Source organism: Pteropus vampyrus, unplaced genomic scaffold (assembly GCF_000151845.1).
Source record: "Pteropus vampyrus isolate Shadow unplaced genomic scaffold, Pvam_2.0 Scaffold66, whole genome shotgun sequence".
In the NCBI taxonomy this organism is placed as follows: Eukaryota; Metazoa; Chordata; class Mammalia; order Chiroptera; family Pteropodidae; genus Pteropus; species Pteropus vampyrus.
Window position 1 is genome coordinate 944,024 of NW_011888847.1, and position 17,480 is coordinate 961,503.

At 34.2% G+C, this 17,480-nt stretch overlaps 1 protein-coding gene and 1 non-coding gene across 3 annotated transcripts in view; one reads left to right on the top strand and one right to left on the bottom strand.

Annotated features, from left to right (window-relative positions):
- The window catches only part of GTF2A1L (general transcription factor IIA subunit 1 like), a 38,546-nt gene extending 23,664 nt beyond the window's left edge, over window positions 1-14,882 (bottom strand). Inside the window, exons 1-6 of one of the 2 annotated variants that reach the window (XM_011361296.1) lie at window positions 14,862-14,882; window positions 12,419-12,520; window positions 12,075-12,198; window positions 4,595-4,650; window positions 2,712-2,796; window positions 1,106-1,701 (exon numbers count right to left, since the gene is read on the bottom strand). In XM_011361296.1, coding sequence (XP_011359598.1) covers window positions 1,106-1,701; window positions 2,712-2,796; window positions 4,595-4,650; window positions 12,075-12,198; window positions 12,419-12,520; window positions 14,862-14,882 — 984 coding nt within the window. The remainder of the gene's footprint in view (window positions 1-1,105; window positions 1,702-2,711; window positions 2,797-4,594; window positions 4,651-12,074; window positions 12,199-12,418; window positions 12,521-14,861) is intronic. The other variant, XM_011361297.1, reaches the window with a different exon arrangement.
- Window positions 8,209-8,327, top strand: LOC111740644. The gene has a single exon (XR_002780701.1). It is a non-coding gene; the product is annotated as a 5S ribosomal RNA (ribosomal RNA).
- Window positions 14,883-17,480: the final 2,598 nt, after the last annotated feature.

The window sequence follows — 17,480 nt, forward strand, 5'->3', positions numbered from 1 at the left end:
GCTAAAAGACTGAACGGGCTTCATCAAACACCTGAAATATTCTAATATAGGTTAAATAGTTTCTAATAGTCATTTTCTTTGTTGGCTATCCTTCACTATACCCTATTAGCATTTCCTTTCTACCTAGGAAAATGTTAAGGTAGCACTTAACTATCCATTGCTACAGATTTGTGCAGCAGTTCTAGAGGACCACTAAACCACCAGCTACAGACACAAACCATTAATTGTACATGTCACTAAAAATTGTCTAAATAGAGTTAGCTGTAAGACATATTTGTAAAAAGAAAAAATGAAATTTTTAATTTTACTATCCAAAATTCCCCATGAATCTTTCTGCCATCACTATTTCCTTGGAAATTAATAATTAAAATTTATTTTCAATATAGAAATTTAACTAGAAGCTATTTTTCAATGTTTGAATTCCAAAAGAAATTAACTAGTATTTTAGCAAACAAGGAGAAACAAGATATCTACTAGAAGATAATTCCTCAGGTAGGAAAAATTTTTATATGGGAGTTTAGGAAAATTAAGTAGAGCAAGAAAAAAATACTTTGGACCTCTTTCGTATATTAAGTGTGACAATGAATTAACCTCAAAATATTCATTTATTAGGATGGATTCTCACAATGTAAGGGAGAGGTAAAATGGATTACCTTAAAACAAATGCATTTTCTTTAAAAAAAATTCTAATTCATTAATTAAAATTAAAAATTTAGTCTACAACCATGCCACCCTGAACGAGCCCAATCCCGGCTCATCTCGGAAGCTAAGCAGGGTTGGGCCTGGTTAGCACCTGGACGGGAGACCACCTAGGAAGACCAGATGCTGTAGGCATAAAAAATAAAAAAATAAGGGATTGTAAAATGACAAGGTCCTTATAATCTGTGAGGTCAACCAAGGGTTGCCTCGCTTAAAAAAAAAAAAAAATTTAAAATGCTAACCATGAATACTTTATAACTGTTATAGTAAAAACAATCTTAAAAAATCTTGTAAAGGAAAAAACAAAACATACACTTCTGAGTAATCTTACACCTTAAAAAACTCAGGATGTCCATCACTGGCTACCGTTTATCCCCTAATACCATTAAATTAAACACAGAACTACCTTGTCCGAGACAGATAGGCTGCTTGGCTCCTCTATACGTCTTGGCTGCTTTACACAATCATATCCAAAAATCCTATTTTTAAGAACATGAAGCTGAACATCAGACATGTGCTGGTGCTGAGCCCCCTGAAGGCCTGGGGGCAGGGCCTTCATGAAATCACCATGAAGATTTTGAGTCACGTTAGCTGAAACACGGACCAAAGGCTCCCCGTTAGCAACTGTTTGAGAGACTTGTGGAGGAAAAACAACACCTGGAAGACTGATATACTGAGAGCCCTCTGGCTGACTCAGCAAAGCTTCAGACATTATTTTATGTTCATTTCCAGGAGTTACAAGTATATCACTGGTGGCATTTTCCAAAGGCTTCCTATCCATTGTCCCAGAATGAAGAATTGTGGGTTGTTGGAACACAGTTTCCATTCTCTGTGATTTTTCAGTAGTTGCTTGAAGAGAACATGGGTTCAATCGTGGAACACTGGTCTGTATTACTGAAGGTTGCCCAAGCTGTTGAAATACTTGAATTGGATGCTGAAGAATACTTGCTCTTCCAGAAGCCTGTGTCACCATAATTGGTACATTGACTTTATAAAGGTGACCTTTAAAAGGAGATATAAAAAAAAAAAAGTCAAAACTGTAAGAATAGAATCCTAATCTCCTTTAAAATAAAATCTCACTCACAACAGGTCGGGGAAGAAATATATCTATATGTTAATAGTGGTTATCTCCAGGAGTTTCTTTTATCCTTCAGAGTTTTCGTATTTTCTACAATAAATATATATTACTCAATTTCCAAAATTAAATGTCTTGCTTTGACTCTAGCCTTTTCTCAATATTGCTTATATGGCACACTTTGAGATACATACAGGCCACCAATATTTACTCCATGAACCTTTCCCATTGTTTGATAAATTGCGGTGTTACCAACCCGAGTAGGGATTTTAATTAACAATCATGGAGAATATATTTCATATATTTAAAATAAAAGATACCATATAACCATTATAAGTCTGCCCAAAAAGAATTTAATAATTTCAAAAGTTATCAAATTTCTCCCCTTTCCCTTAATATAAAACTAAAAAGAAGAAATTTATCTTTTGAGCACTAGGTGCTTTTCTTAAAATTTGCAACAACCAAAGGAATAGGTAGGAGTCTCTTTCAAATCAAGAAAAATTACTTTGAAAAGCAGAACGTGGATAATCTCCAAACATTTTGGATATTCTTTCTATTATGCCGTACACTATCCAAAAGAAAGGAGGCAAAAGTTGATCAATTTTATCTTTAGTTTTTGTTGATTAGAACTAGCAGGAACGCAGATATGTTATTTTGTAGTTGTCAAGACTTAGATAACTGACTTGAATTAGAGAAAACATATAAAGCATCTTATACAATGCTGGGAATGAAATACTAGACAAGCCAAGTACAGTTATCTTTCATGGTAGATTGCCTTCATAACAATAACTGCCATTTATTATTACTTTTAAAGTAAGCTTTATTAAAAGTTCCTATAACTTCAATAACTTCTGATATAAAGTTTATTAAAAATTATGAAAATTAACATCAAGCAGTCAATACCAATGCTAAAAACATTTTTAGGCTATACTCTTACCAGATGCAGTCTGTAGTGTCACATCTGCAGGAACATGAATAGGATAACCAGGAAAAGTAAAGTTTGCACTGGAGTTTGAGGCACCCTACATGACAAATTTATATGAGAAAGTTAGAAAAAAGCTTTACTTATATTTTTCCCTTATCTCGTGGGAGGTCAAAAAATATTTCAGGACAGCAATTTGATAACACAACATTACACCTGAGTTCTTTGAATAAAACGGCTTTTTTATATTTTATTTAAATTATCTCATTAAGGATAAAAGGAATTTTGTTCTATGGCTATTAGCAACGAAGCCATTAAGTCTTAAACAATATGAACACTGACTCATAAAACTTGCCTGGGCCACTGATATGTCAAATATAAGAACCACAGCTGTTATAGGAGATCTCTAGTTTGTATGTTGATCACGAATGGTATTTTAAAGTAGACAATATAATAGTGTATAATTTTTACTTTGGAATAATTAAAACTTAGGGTTTCAATTTTTTTTAAATACTAAATCAAAAGACAAAGAAACATTTGGCCTATCAGACCTGCAAAAATTTAAAAGATTAATAATACTCAATGTGGGTAAGGACATGATAAAAATCAATTCTCTCAGCCCACTGCTTGTATGAGCATATATGTTACAATTCTTTTGGAGGGCAATTTTTCAATATATACCATGCATGATCTTCGACCCAGAAATGCTACTTCTAGAAATTCATCCTGATTATCACACAAATACACAAAGACATATCTACAAATATAATCAATGGAATGTTATATTAGGAAAAAAAAACTAATAATAATTTAAATGTCCATCAATAAAAGATTGGTTAAACTCTGATACATCCACTAAGGCTAATCAATATTTAACTGGCACTGAAAAAGGTCCATTTATATTACTAAGTTGAAAAAAAAAGAAATTACAGAAACAGTATAGAGAATCCTACTTTTACCCTGAAAATTAATATCACTTCCATGAAAGAAATCTAGATGTAGATATATCAAACAATGATAACAGTTATCTTTGGGGTATAATACTGCAAGGCTCTTTTACTTTCTACTTTATAAATTTGTTTGTTTTTACTTTTTAAAGGTACATTATTTCTTTAATCAGGACAAAAGGTATTTTCAAGAATTTCAAAGACAGATATTTCTTCATTGGTCTCCTATCAAAAGCAGTACCATTCTTCCCAAAAATCCTGGAAGGGGTGTGGAGGTGTGGTTGTTTGTTTTTAAGAAGAAATGGAAATAAGTAGACCCTTTTACCCTAGAAAGGTAACTCGAGCAGAAAGAACATGAAAAACAGTTAGTAGATTATATACCATCAGTGCCACAGAAGAAAGGTAAAAAAGTGCTATTTTTCTCCACCCAAAAACTACTCAATTTTCAATATGTAAGTTTTAATTTTACTTTCTGCCCCCCAAAACCTAGGTGGGGAGAATCTATTCTTTAACCTTTCTTACACAAAAGTAAAAAATGACCAAAATATTCCATTTAAATCAAAATAACTATGATGTACCTCAACTCTGGGGGGAAAAAAAATCAAGAAAAAAAACATGACATTGAAATAATAGGATCCAAATATATAACATTATACAGTGTATTAAAATGCCATACAATGTAACTTCAGAAATTTCCTAATGTTGGCAGTCTGGGCAGATGCTAACAACTGCTCTGGAAGATAGGAAAAGCTGGTAAAGAAAATGTCAATTCTAGAACTCCTGAGTTTTTGCAACATCTATGTTACAGAAGCTATTCCTGTCTCCCCATCTTTTATCACATCTTTTCCTATTCAACTGGAAGATTAGGAATTATATCTATGCCCAGCCTTATGCCACCATTCACTAAAAGTGGGGCATGTTTTTGAAATATATCTTTAAAAAGCTACATACCAGTTCTGCTGTGGTAAAACTTGGAAGAGTTCTACCAGCAGGAATAACTAACGATGCTGCATAGAAAACAAAATAGTTACACATTTATTAGAATTTACCAATTTAATAAAATTGCTAAGTATAGCTTATTTTTTAAAATGATTTCTATCACTAACATGTTTGACCATGGCGAATTCTAAATTTCTTGATTCCAAAAGAGGTGAAAGTATTTAACTATATTTTCTCCAACAACTTTAAAGATGTTACAACTAACTTATTTTAAATACTAAAAGAAAGTATCTCATTGTAATCAAGTATGCTGTACTATAGAAATCCATAATGAAATACTTAGGTTGTCTTTAGTAAGTCAACGTCACACTACATCTCCATCAAATTTTTTCACAGGGGAGAAAAAGGAATATTTGCTAAAGTGCCCATTTCCAAGTGACTATACTAATGAGCAAAAATACATAACCCAACATTAACCATTCTAAATTTTATAGATTCAAAACAAATTTCAATTTATTCATTTTATGAAAAATTTTTTGCATTCCTTTAGCCAAGTAAACACAGCTACATAGTTTTAGAAATAATAAATAAGAACATGTCTCCCAATCTCTTTGCATGAAACAGGGATGACTGCAAAGAAAAATCTAAGAACAAATTCTTAGGAGATCAACTCAACCTCCATCAATGCTGCAATCTCATATAACAATTTTCTATGCTAATTATACCTTCATTTATAATACATCTAAAAGGCTAGCCAAATTGTTGTAAATGTAATCATTAAAAAGCAGTCTAAAAAACAAATAGTAACTACAGTAGGAGGATCTCAGTTGACCAATGTAACCTTAAACCTTACCTCAAGGTTCATTTTACCTAGCTGACCATGACTGTTAGAATATCATCTTGCCTTTAATAAAAAACAAGAATGTTTTAACATGTTTATGCAGCACACATATATTAAATGTAATATTTATAATGGCCTTTTCTACATACTGCATTAAGGAAAATTTCCCAAAGATCTGTTTCTGACACTAGAATGGTTCCATCATATACAACAAACAGCTCAGAAGAGCAAATATTTTTTAAAATAACCATTCTTCCCACATTAAGACAACAGAAGTGAGGCTACAGAGATTGATGGTTAATGAAGCACAAAATTATTTTTATCCTCTGTTCATCTATGGCTTTGCTTATTAACAGGCATTCTTTTAGAAAGACTAAATTAGAAAGAATTGGAGTGGCAGGAACACAATGATATTAGTCTTAATTAGGTGAAGTGAGCAAAGCTCAAGCTGGTATGGTACAGCTTAAGCCATAGCCTGAGAGGAAACAAAAATCTGTTAACACACTGTCTGAAGCAATTAAATGAATTTCTCAAGGAAAGATAACAACAATGCTCTTCTTTTAAAGACCTTGCAATAAATCCTAAAGGATAATACTCTATACTTACATAAATCAAACAGAGCTATAAGAGTTTTAAGAGTTTCTTTATAGTCATGGGAATAAAAGCATGAACTAAGTTTTATAGTGAAGTTTCAGCAGTTCCTACTTAATTTTAATACTAAATTTGCAAGTGACATGCACTATTTATTTATATTCACAAACTATATATATCAATTTATGTGCCTAAAACACATTTTTTAAAATAATCAAGATGGTTTTGATAACCAATTAGTTTTAACTGAATACATGTTTTTATTTAAACAAAGTGTCAGAACTTTTGGTCTTCATCTATATATTCTAGAAATATTAAATTTCACAAACAGGCTTTAGAAAAAATTCAATCCTACAAACATATTTAAGAAATTTTATAAAAATTTGTCATTAACAACATTCATATTTATAAGTGTATTTTTCCCCACACACCAAAAAGTCTTTAGGCAGTTAATGGTTTCACAATTTTTGGTCCTGCTTTGAACCATTCCAAATCTCAATATAAGTCACATGATTCAAGAGGTGCAAAGAGGTCAATTTTTTCTTTGTGACTACTCATCAGCAATATGGATGTCTCCTGATGACCAAACTGAATACTCTAGCTCAAATCACCTCAAGAACCAACAGCACTGCTGAAATTTTCACCAGGAAAATTCTGGTGAAAATATAAGTTCAAGAATAAATAGACATATAGTTTGTACTTGAACTTTAGCAGTTTTAATGCTCAAAGATAAAAGTCACCACAAACTTATGCTCCTGTTATTCCCTTTCTTCCTCCCACGATGACTGATGGTTTCATCAAAAAGGCCATGTGACATGAAGACCAAATAGCATAAGCTGATTTGAATTGCCTTAGAAATAAGGCAATCAAAGACTAAGTGACTACATGTCCCACTTTGCCAATGACAGTCCTAATTTACACCTGTTATTCTAAGGTTACTAAGAGAATTCCATTTCTCTCTCAAAGTGGATTATAGACAAAACTCAGAATTGACAACACAATATTCCAGGAGAAAAACTAAAGTGGAAGTCTACCACCATCCGAATTCAAGACTTACTATAAAACTGCAGCAATCAAGACAGTGCGGTATTAGAGAAAGAAAAGACAAATAGATCAATGAAACAGAATAAAGATCCCAGAAATGGACCTCAACTGATCTTTAACAAAGGAGTAAAGGCAATACAATGGAGCAAAGATAGCCTCTTCAACAAATGGTGCTGGGACAACTGGACATCACACACACACAAATGAATCTAGACACAGACCTTATACCCTTCATAAAAATTAACTCAAAATAAATCATACACCCAACTGTAAAATGCAAAACTATAAAACTCCTGGAAGATAATATAGGAGAAAACCTAGATGACCATGAGTCTGGCGATGACTTTTTAGATACAACACCAAAGCCACGATCCACGAAAGAAATAATTGATAAGCTGGACTTCATAAATTAAAAACTACTTTGCAAAAGACAATGTCAGGAGAATGAGAAGACATAACACAAATTGGGAGAAAATGTCCGCAAAAGACATATCTGATAGGGTACTGTTATCCAAAATACACAAAGAACTCTTAAAACTCAACAAGAAAACAACTCAATTACAAAAAATAGGCCGAACACCTTAACAGATACTTCACTAAAGAAGATATACAGACAGAAAATAAGCGTATAAAAAGATGCTCCACATCATACATTATTAGGGAAATGCAAATTAAAACAAAAGGATACCACGATGCACCTATCAGAATGGTCAAAATTCAGAACGCTGACAATACCAAAATACTGGTGAGACTGTGGAGCAACAGCAAGTCTCGTACATTACTGATGGGACTGCAAAATGGTACAGCCACTTTAGAAGACAGGTGGTGTTTTTTTTTTTTAATGAAAGTAAACATACTCTTACCATAAAAATGCAGCAATCATGTTTCTTGGGATTTACCCAAAGGAGCTGAAAACTTATTTCCACATAAAAACCTGTACGCAAATGTTTATAGCAGCTTTATTCATAATTGTCAAAATTTAGCAGCAACCAAGATGTCCTTCAGTAGGTGAATGGATAAATAAACTGTGGTACATCCAGACAATGGAATATTATTCATTGCTGAAAAGAAATGAGTTATCAAGCCATGAAGACATGAAGGAACCTTAGTTATATTACTAAAAGGAGACAATCCGAAAAAGCTATATACTGTCTATGGCCATGCCACCCTGAACAAGCCCGATCTCATCTGATCTTGGAAGCTAAGCAGGGTCGGGCCTGGTTAGTACTTGGATGGGAGACCACCTAGGAAGATTAGGTGCTGTAGGCATAAAAAATAAAAAAATAAGGGATTGTAAACTGACAAGGTCCTTGCAATCTATGAGGTCAACCAAGGGTTGCCTCTCCTAAAAAAAATGAAAAGGCTCCATACTATATGATTCCAACTATAATTTATCCTGAAAAGGCAAAACTATGGAAAGATTAGTGATTGCCAGAAGTTACTGTAGAGGAGATGGATAAATTAAGAGGCACACAGAAGATTTGGGGGGCAATGAAAATACTCTGTAGGATACCGAAATGATGGATACCCAGCATTACAAAGTTACCCAAACCCACAGAATGTACAACACCAAGAGTGATAATATAAAGTATAGAATCTGGTGGTCAATGCAGGTTCATCCATTGTAACAAATGTACCACTCTAGTGGGAGATGTTGATACTGGGAGAAACCATGCATGAATAGGGGCAAAGGGTATATAGGAAATCTCTGTACCTTCTCTCAATTTTGTTGTGAACCTGAAGTTCTGAAAAACTTAAGTCTTAAAAAGGTAGATTATAATTATATATAATCATCCTAAGAATAGACCACTAGTTCTCAAAGTGTAGTGTGCAAACCCCTGGGGAGTCCTTGAGGCCCTTTCAGGGTATTCACAAGGTTAAACTATTTTTATAATACCAAGATGCCTTTTTCATTTCTCACTATTTTTTTCCTTTTTTGTTGATACACTGATGGCACAAAGCAGTGATGAGTAAAACTGAAGGCACCTTGGCATGCATTAAGGCAGTACAAACCTTAATAGTGGTCATTGTATTTATTCTCCATTGCCGCTTGCTTACAGCAAGAAGGAAAAAAAGACAAACAGCAACAACAAAACTGTTTCACTTAAAAAGTTCCTTAAAGAATCCATAAAGAATTATTTTTCTTAAATTTCAATATTCAAGTATACTTTCTTTTAATATTCTGTGTGATGAAATAGGAACAAACATAAAGCATTCCTAAGGCAGACAGAATTACAAAGAAGTATAAGGAAAAGCATTGGTCCTATTGTTTAAGTTGGTAGTTGATCTAGTCTTTTTTTTTCAAGAAACACTATTATTTGAAAGAATAACTGACAAAAACTATGGATAAACTAAGTTATTCAGACTTAGGTATTTAGCAGACTTTTTTTTTAATGAACTAAGTGTGCCCATCACTTTAAGGAAAACAAACCAACAGTATTTGTTTGGCAATGATAAAATTCAAGTCTTCAAGCAAAAATTAGAAATTTGGAAACTTTATATCTACCAAAGTGAGCTTGATAACTTTTCAATACTTTTATGAAGAGATATGACTTTTTATTTTGTATAACAATGTGTCAACTGCATAACTCAGTAAACCAATATTTTCTAAATAACCATGTTACAAAATTACACATGGGTTAAAGTCTTTCAAAGTGCAAGATACACCAGTGAACTTGAACATTACAAAAAGTTCATTGGTTTCAGATTCCACCTTGCGCTACCTCTCAGAAACTACCACTTGTTGAGTTTTAGTGTAATATTAAATTATCTAAAAACACTTAAAATACTCCTCCTTTTCCAATTATCTATCTGTAGGAGGCTAGAATTTCCTCATATACCTTAGCCAAAACTACATATCACAACAGATTGAATTTAGAAATAGACATGAGAATATGGCTGTCTTTTTATTAAGCCAGACACCATCGAGATTTGCAAAAAAGTATGAATGTCACTGTTCTTACTGAATAGTTTTTGTTCTGAAAAATAGTTACTTTTAACAAATATGTTATTTTGTTAACATCATTTTTTAAATTAATAAACCATCTTTTAAATTTATCAACTTTAATTTCTGATATAGTAAACATACTTACAACCCACATAAAAGGTCTTTGAGATCCTCAATTTTTAAGAATGTAAAGGGGTCCTGAGACCAAAAAACAAGTTGACAACTATAGATACAAGAAATTATTAAACAAATGGATAAGACAGTCAAAAATATACATATAATAGGGCAAAACAAGTTTTAAAAGTGGAAGAAAGATAAATGACTTATTCCATTGTAGATTTAAGATTAAGATAACAAGATCTGAACTTATCAAGAGATAAAAAGGTTGCAGAAGTTAGTTTATTTTAATCAAGCTTTTAAAAGTATACAAGGAGATAACATAATTAAGAAGTACATCAATTTTACGAGACTATATGCTTTAAGAATCTTATTGCAGAATACCTAGAAAGAGGGATAAGAACAAGGCCATAATGCATTTTTAAAGGATATATATACTTCCTCTTAAATCATTTCATTAAAAATGATGTAGAATAGAATGGGAAAAAAAACTCTCATTAAAATGTAATTATTTCTATTATTCTAACTTCTAAAACAGAGAATAATAAAGTGCTGAATGAAAGCCAACTAGATCTATTAGTTGCAAGACTATTTTGTGATTTAAATCACTGGGAATATCACCATCTTGCGGCAAAATCAAGTATTGCAATTTTGAATGACGAACCTGAGAAACAGGTTTTTAATAAGACAGTCAAGAATTTTACTCCTTACACCTCCCCACCTGCCACTCTCCAAGCCACGCTAAGTAAAAAATTTTCAAGTTCTTTAATAAAAAAAACATTCAAAAGAATGTTACTTAAATAAATAAAAGAGATGCCCTAATTAAAAAGTTAAAAAACGAAAACATAGCCAAAAACCCAACAACTGACAGGAAATGTTTCAATGTGTCAACATAATAATTAAAACTTCCATGGTTAATTCTTATAGAGAAGAGTTATACTTTATAAGCATAGCATTAGATAAAAGTTGGTAATTCAATATTCATTGTTAATTTATTTATATGTTATAACTGCTGCCAAGCTTAAATTCTCTCATTTTGTTAACAGATGAGGTGCTAGCCACCTTACTATTTTTCTCTTCACCTTGGCCCACGTGATTTTCATATGAATTTTCCCAAGTATGCAATGAACAATCTAGTTAGTACCGACAATCTAATCCAAAATCTACCCCTACCTCTTATAAACATTAATCTACTGAATTTCAGCTTAACTCAATAAAACCTATTTGTGTGTCTGCCTGTACGCCTGGGTGTAGTCATATACATATACACACACATTAGAGTAGCATAAAGATTATAAGAATCAGAGGAGAAAAGAATAAAGTCTAGAAAGATAGGTTTATCTTTCATTAGCTAGTCTTTTCCAGTTTAAATTGATACACATAATACGGACAAATATTTCCCTTAAAAGCAGAGGTCTAGATTCAATTAGCCCAAGAATAAAGATAGAGCACATATGGTCATTTCTGGCCATCACTGTATATATGCAAAACAGTGAGGTAATCTGAATAATCTCCACATTCTTGTTAACTCTCCTTTTTGCTTACAATACAATAACAGATATGAAGTAAAGAGAGAAAGCAAGAGAAAGAGAGAGTGCACAAATATGCAAGCACCTGTCTTTCCCTCTGCTTCTTTAGCAAAAGCAGCTGGATTATTCCTTGCCTTGAGCCAATCAAGTCCTCTGAAATAACCAATGTATACTCCCAATAGCCCATATAACTTGTTCCTCTGAAGAAAGGCTTTGTCACCTTTGTGGATTTCAATATTTGAAAAAACTAGTTTGAATAACCTAATTTTTTTGTCAATAATTACATGGTGTGACTGTTTTCATTTAATGATTTTGAGGTCAGAGTACTCTCACCTTAAAAACATTACCCTAATTCAAAACTACCACCAAATAAGAATTTGTTCTGAATATCCAGATGGTACAAATTTACTAACTGTATCCAACCTGTTGAGGATTGCAATGTTTGATGCAAGCTGTGTGGCAACTGAAGGGTGAACAGAGGTGAATGGACACTATTTCTGAAGAAGTCTTCTGTTGCTTTAGACTGCAAAACCTTTGTTTCCCAAAGCTGCAGAGAAAAAAAAAAGTTTACTTTTTTAAAAAAGCTAAAGTAAAACATTATAATATTTCCTTTTTTTTTTTTTTTACTTTCTAAATATTAAACTGTCAGCTGATAGCACAACGAATGGATAAATACTAAAGTATAATTAAGGGGTTAGGACTATAATTTATCAGTTTTCTAAGCTGAAAAAAAAAAAAACAAGAGAGAACTTGTATTGTCTACAAACCTGCTTCAAGTCTTTTAAAACTTGTTCCTCTATACCTTCTTCAGCAAATAGATCTCGCACTCCTTCAATTACATCTTCAATTACAGATCTGTAGAGTTTAGGCTACATAAAAGTAATTGTTAACGTTTTAAATTCTCAAGTTTGAATGTATTTAGCTTTAAAAGACATGCAGTATACACTTTCCAATCTTATTAAAAGAAAAAAAAAAAACCACCAAAAGGATTTTTACTAAGTGCATCCTACTTCTAGTATGTATAGTCCTGACCCTAAATTTTTACCTATCTACAAGGCTGAATTACAGGACTATAATAAAATATAAGATAATAATCTCATCAAGATATATGGTTACTGTTGTTATTTGTCTTTTGTGTCAGTATTTAACTTCCTCAATCTTTTTAAAAAGGAAAATTAATTTAAGGCAGGTAGAAATGAACCTGTTTTCAATTTACCTTTTTCTCAAAGAGGCCAAATGACCTTTTTAAAGTTCACTATATTATTTCCATAAATGTAAATACATTCCAAGCCATAAGATTGGGGCAAGCACTTACAACAGAGTAACCAAAGCCTGTCCTTCCTCTGAAATACACATAGTCCAAAAATATATTCTAAGCCATTGTCAAGTAAAAATACAATTGCATCAAAATGGATTTCCTAACAGCAATTGAGGACATTAATGAATCTTACTCTTCCACAATCTGCATATTGCAGAGACTAAGCAACATCCTAAAATGTTTCCTCATAAAAACATGCCATCACAATAATACTATGCAGATTTCTACCCAGATTAAACATTGGTCCATATCAATAAAAAATAGCCCGGTGAAATAAACTCAGTCCTACAAATCCATGTAAATTGCACTCCACTCCACCCCACCACCCAGTCTAAAAATGGCAATGCTAAGTGTACTAACACTGACCTAGTGGAAGTTCCACTGATAAAACATGGCAAAACAGGAATTTAGTTGAGTTGCTCCAATTTCAAATTGCTTAATCAGACCAAAATGAAAATTGTGCAATTCTAGGAATGCTTTTTCATACTAACCAGTAAATACTCTAAATACTCCCGCTCATGCCAAGAATAGCTAGGTTTTAAACTAATCTTTCTAAAGATCCAGGGTAAGTCTATGAATAGGCCAATTAGTTACATTTAAATAATACATTCTTCCCAAACATATCTATTAAGATTAAGTGCCTCAGATTAGTTGCTTCTTCTAAAACAGTTTACCCTGATAAAGGCATGCTAAATTGATGCTTCTGTGTTAGTCCCAGCAGCTAAAGAGAAAAACTCCTAGGGCGAAAAACATCTTTAAGATCTGGCCTCAGAGTACAACAGCAGTCATCAAAAATAACCCATTAGAACAAGTTTTCAAAAGCAAAATAGGCAATAAACATACTTTCTCTTCTAGGACTACATACAGTTAGACTTTATATTCTTTCCCTGTTATCTTTATAAAAACTATGTGTAGTCCAGAAAACCACTTTAACCTTTTCACTATTTAAGAGGAAACACATACACACACATGTACACTCTCCTTGGAGTTCACCATCATATAAAATGGTAAGCTTATATTCAGACATAAGTATTTGACATATATTTAAACACATTAACATCAGAAAATGAATACACGTTAAAATAATATCTCTAAAAATGGACCCTTTTATGCTGTGTGTGTGTGTGTGTATACATACTTGGAACCCACAAAATAATACAGATCTGGACAAGCACATTGCCTTTCACCAATGTGAACCCTTTTGAGATGGAACTGAAAGTGTATCCTTGATTTTTCTTTAATTCAGGTTTTTAATATGATAGGAGGGTCTCACGAGTGCCATTTTGCTTATCTTTCTCATTATGAGGCTTAGGAATCCCTTATGGATAAAAGAGTATTATTTGTGTGTTTTATTCCAACTGTACACTTAAGCATTAAGATGCTAAAGGATGGGAAAACGGCGGTGGCGGGGGTGGGGGTGGGTAAGGTAAAACTATGTGGTGGGGTAACATGAAATATCACATCACCTGTTATCTCGTGTGAATAATACAGCTTAGAATCAACAATAACCAAACTAAAATTCAGAATTACAACTAGAGTACGACTGAATTCGGTAATTTTCTAAGCACATAGGAAACGCGGAGGATTAAGGTGAGTTCCATACCTAACCACCTTCTAAACGTATTCTAGACAACCTGTTTGGGTGAGGAGTGAGAAGAGGAGGGAGACTTGTTCTTCCCGTGGGAGCCGGGCCCAACCTCCACCTGAGCTACTGACCCTCATTAGCTTCCTCAAACCCATAAAACAGCCAGAGCCCCTGAGGGAGAGGGTTTCTCAAAGTCTGTGAAGGGCCAAGAAGAAAAAAGGTGTGCAGAACTCGGCTGTCCTGAACCCCGGACCAGAGCTCTCTATACACTGAGCCCAAGCCGAGAGGCCAGGCTGGTCTTCCTTACCACGGAGTTCACATAGGCCATGACGGTGCCCGCAGTTCCTTGCGCCTGCGCACCACGCAGTACGCCGCTGAGGGCCACTGTCCGCCCGCTTTGAACGTCGGTGCACGTTGCTTGCGCAACAACGTAAGGACGCGGGAGGGGGCGGGGCAGGGGAGAGAAAGGTTAATGATTTGAACAAGGTTAAGTGGAGACAGCGATGCCAGAATGGGAAGAGGTTGTTAGCTTCAGCAAAGAGACAGGCTAAAACGGGATGGTTAAATCCGGTCTAACGAGCTCACATGGTTAGGGGCTATTCACATGACCCCTGAAGAACCTTTATTTTCTCAATCTATGAAATAATCTATGAAATCTATGAAATAAAGACTAAGAAACTAGGGAGGGGTGATGCCGTGATAGATGCCAGGTCACTTTCAACTTTGGAGGGAGTTGGGCCAGGAAAGAAGGGAGACTGGTGATAATCTGTTCTCTCCTGCCGATTTTCATTCCTCCCAGTCCACCCCACTCACAGCTGAACTCCGGTAAAAATAAAATGAGAGCCAAATGTGGAACAGCAACATCAGCATCAACTGGGAACCTGTTAAAATGCAAATTATTGGGTACAACTCCAGACCTACTGAATCAAACTCTGGGGACAGGGCCCAGCCTTCTGTAACTTTAACATACTCTCCGGGTGATTCCGATGGGAAATTAAATGAGGCTATCCCAAAACAAAGATTCTCAGCTTTGGATGCACATTGAAATCACCTATAGAACTTAATAAAGGTTTGGCACCTGAGTTGCACCCCAGATAATCCGATGGTATCCTGAAGCCAAAGTGGAGAACCACATAAAGTCAGCACCCTAGTACCACCCAGGCTTTTTTCTTCCTCAGACAGAAATCACCATCTCTTGACCTACAATAATTCCTTTCCTCCCCTGAAGGGTAGAGCATCTATGGGCATATCTTGCCTAGGGCTGAAGATAGATGTAAGCACAGATAAACTTCAGGGTCAAAAAAGGGAAGTAGTCTTCTATTGCCACTACCCAGCCTTTCTAACCTGCAGATAGGTCCTGGCCTACCCAGATGGCTAAATTATTTAATGATTAAAAATCTTGTTAGGTTTAAAATTGGCTGTTTATTTATTCATTTGTGCATATATGTTCAATAGAGCTAGTTATCTGTATTTGCCTCGGTCAGGTACCTTATGATTTGTGGATTTCAAGCAGCTGATTTATATGAAGCCCTTTAGAAGATTTTCCTAAATTGAAAACTATCTGAAATTTCTTTTACAAAAAGTCAAGAATTTTGCATAGAAATTTTTAATGATTGTATCTCTACCTGGCAATTTACTACTAGAAGTATTCAAAGTGACTAATCTTTCACCCAAAATAGAAAAGCTAAAAGCAGTCATTGATTCCTACTGATATTATAAAATCCAATTAAATTATTCAAGCTGGGAAATAAGAAAGCCGAAAGGTCTCTTGTTTTCCAGCTTTTTTCTTAAACAAGATTTAAAACTTTATTCCGAAAGGCATAGGATTGGTAATCACCTTTTTGTGATTACATACTGTTTTATATTACTTCATTATATATTTTATCCTTCTAGGGCTATAATATAGACCATACATACTTTTGAAATTTAGACTTTGGTACCCAAAAAAGTATGACTAAGAGTTGAACTGATATTGCTTAGTATACTTAGTAGATTCAGGTTACAAAGAGGTTATGTTACTTTGGCACAGCAATGTCAGCAACTTTCCATTTGTCTCTTGTGGTCTATCTAGATGGTAACTAGTAGACTCAGATGTAATGTCTTCTCAATAATAGACAATGAATGGTTTTGAGAAGAGATATACTTGCTCCCAAGTAGGTGAATTCAAGTTGCAAACCTGTGATAGCTGCTTGGATGGCCCCCCAACGATCCTCATCTCTTGGCACTTACAAACTTGTGTTGTGCTCTCCTACATTGTACCATGGTTTTTCTCGGTGACTGATATAAAGCAGAAGTGATGGTGTATCACTTATGTAAATAGATTGTGAATGACTGCGGCTTCTTTCTCTGGAATTTCTTCTGATCACATACTTTGGGAAAAGACAGCTGTCATGTTATGAGGACACTCAGGCGCTCAGGTAGACTATGGAGAGGCCCATGTGGCAAGGAACTGAGACTCCAGCCCATGGTTAGCAAGGATCAGAAGCCTGTAGGCAATCATATTAGTAACCTTGGAAATTGATCCTTCCTCATTTGGGTTATCAGATTATTTCAGCCCTGACTGATAGGTTGACTGCCTCTTTTTGAGAGAACTTGAAGCAGAACCACCCTCTAGGGATATTCCAAATTTTCAATCCTCAGACACTGTATGAGACAGTAAATATTTGTCATTTTAAGTGGATAAGTTTGGGGGTAATTTGATATATACCATGAGATAACTAACGCAGGGTCCATTCTGTGATCGGACTGTGACTAGTGAAGGCTTGGTGTTCCCTCACTGTGATCTCAACATTTAAATTTTCTTGAATACCTCCACAATCACAAGAGCTTTTGAAAAGTATGTAAAGGAATCTGTATGGACTATAGACTATTATTTAATAGCATTGACTCCAGATTATCATCAAACAAGCAGATTGTTATAGGCATG